Raw genomic sequence first — 1578 nt, 5'->3', positions numbered from 1 at the left:
GATTCATTTTAAAGAGGATCACTCACATGATGCAGAGCTAACAGCAATGGTAAGTACGATTTGCAATAGCTTAACCAAATTTGGAAATGCATTTTTCAGGGGTAATAGCTTCAAGAAGACTTCATAGATGCTACTCAGACTTCTGCCTGTTACTGTTATGGTGTGTTTGGCCAAAGAACACTCTTCAATAATCATATTCTTGTTGAGACTGTAGTTATTAATAACTGGGAGAAGCTCTTCAGGATCTAAAAAGCTGGATGACTGAGGACTGCAGTGCTGAATAGAGCATAGTATATCTAGATTGTGACCTGAGAATCATTTGTTCAGCTCAGAAAGTATGCAGTCAAGTACTGGAATGTAAATAGACATTTTGAGCTGATCATAAGCGCTGTTCTTCTCCTTCATTCCAGTAGTGCCCATTATTACGCTATCTTGAAGTCGATGTGGAGTGACTCTTGTACGTCTGCTATGACAAGTTAAAATGATGTCCATGTCATGCAGCTCAGTAATCCTCTTTCAATACTGTACAATCTGCTCCCAGCACTTCTCACCCCTGAACTCATTAATTGTTTGTATTGTAGCAGTAATCAACTCTACGGCTTTAGCCATAACTATATCTTTACATTGTAATTCGTCAGACAATCTTTTTGTGCAAGACAGAATAAGTAAAAACATTGCAAGTATGAAAACAAACTTAAGTGAACGAATCTGGAAAAGTATTCCATTAGCTTCTACAAACTTAGCCTTATCATCAACATCTTTAATGCTCTCTATTGTAGCAAAAATCAAATCGTATGTGCTACAGACAGATTCAACAGCAGCATATCGACAAGCCCATCGAGTGTCAGATAAGCGCTGCATCTGACGAACTTGTTGATCAGCATGCAATTCTGACTGCTTAGATATGTATATTTCATGGGCCTTGGAGGAATAGATGAAAACATACAGCAATTGTAAAAGCTGAAAGGACTCATCAGCATCAGGTACACTTTTAGCACAATCTACTAATACTAGATTGAGGCAATGAGCATGACAATGCACATAGATGGCTTGAGGAGCTACCTCTTTGATACACTGCTGTACACCAGTATTCTTACCTGCCATCACTGATGCTCCATCATATCCCTGACATACTAACCCCTTAGTATCCAGTCCACTGAATATAAAAAGACAGGCTAGCAGCAGTGAGAGATTCTGCATGAATGTAGGAAAAAAACGCGAGGAAAATACCGGAAGTCATTGCATTATTCACAGTCAGTCAAAGAACACCATGTGTCCCACATGACCTTTAGGATTTAACAAAGACACCTGAAACCATTTGTTCAAAATAAAATAGTAATGGCTGCCCCAAAGTGATGTTCTCATCGAGGTCCTTCATCTGCTGGTAAGTTGAAAATGTGTAACACCGTAGTGATAACTAATATTGTTTTGTTTTTGGTACATGAACTTGGTCAGTTGTTTGTATGTTTGTGTTGTACATTAAAAAGCAAAACTAACTATATTTGTAGCACAAAAAGAAGTCAGGGAGAAAGAGATGAAATGGGACGGAAGAGAGAGGACGGAGATAATTTAAGAATA

At 38.3% G+C, this 1578-nt stretch overlaps 1 protein-coding gene across 1 annotated transcript; it reads right to left on the bottom strand.

Annotated features, from left to right (window-relative positions):
* Window positions 1-516: 516 nt before the first annotated feature.
* LOC105315463 (zinc finger MYM-type protein 1-like) lies at window positions 517-1200 on the bottom strand. Its single transcript, XM_011410128.1, has one exon. It carries the CDS (start codon window positions 1198-1200, stop codon window positions 517-519), a length of 684 nt encoding a protein of 227 aa, XP_011408430.1.
* Between the last annotated feature and the right edge of the window lie 378 nt (window positions 1201-1578).

This window comes from Amphimedon queenslandica, unplaced genomic scaffold (genome assembly GCF_000090795.2).
Source record: "Amphimedon queenslandica unplaced genomic scaffold, v1.1 AMPQUscaffold_10110, whole genome shotgun sequence".
NCBI lineage: Eukaryota > Metazoa > Porifera > Demospongiae > Haplosclerida > Niphatidae > Amphimedon > Amphimedon queenslandica.
This window is presented reverse-complemented; position numbering and strand designations above follow the sequence as displayed.

What these genes read in the sequence shown, in the direction of transcription:
- LOC105315463 (XM_011410128.1), bottom strand. Translation starts at nt 1,200, where the DNA reads ATGCAGAATCTCTCACTGCTGCTAGCCTGTCTTTTTATATTCAGTGGA.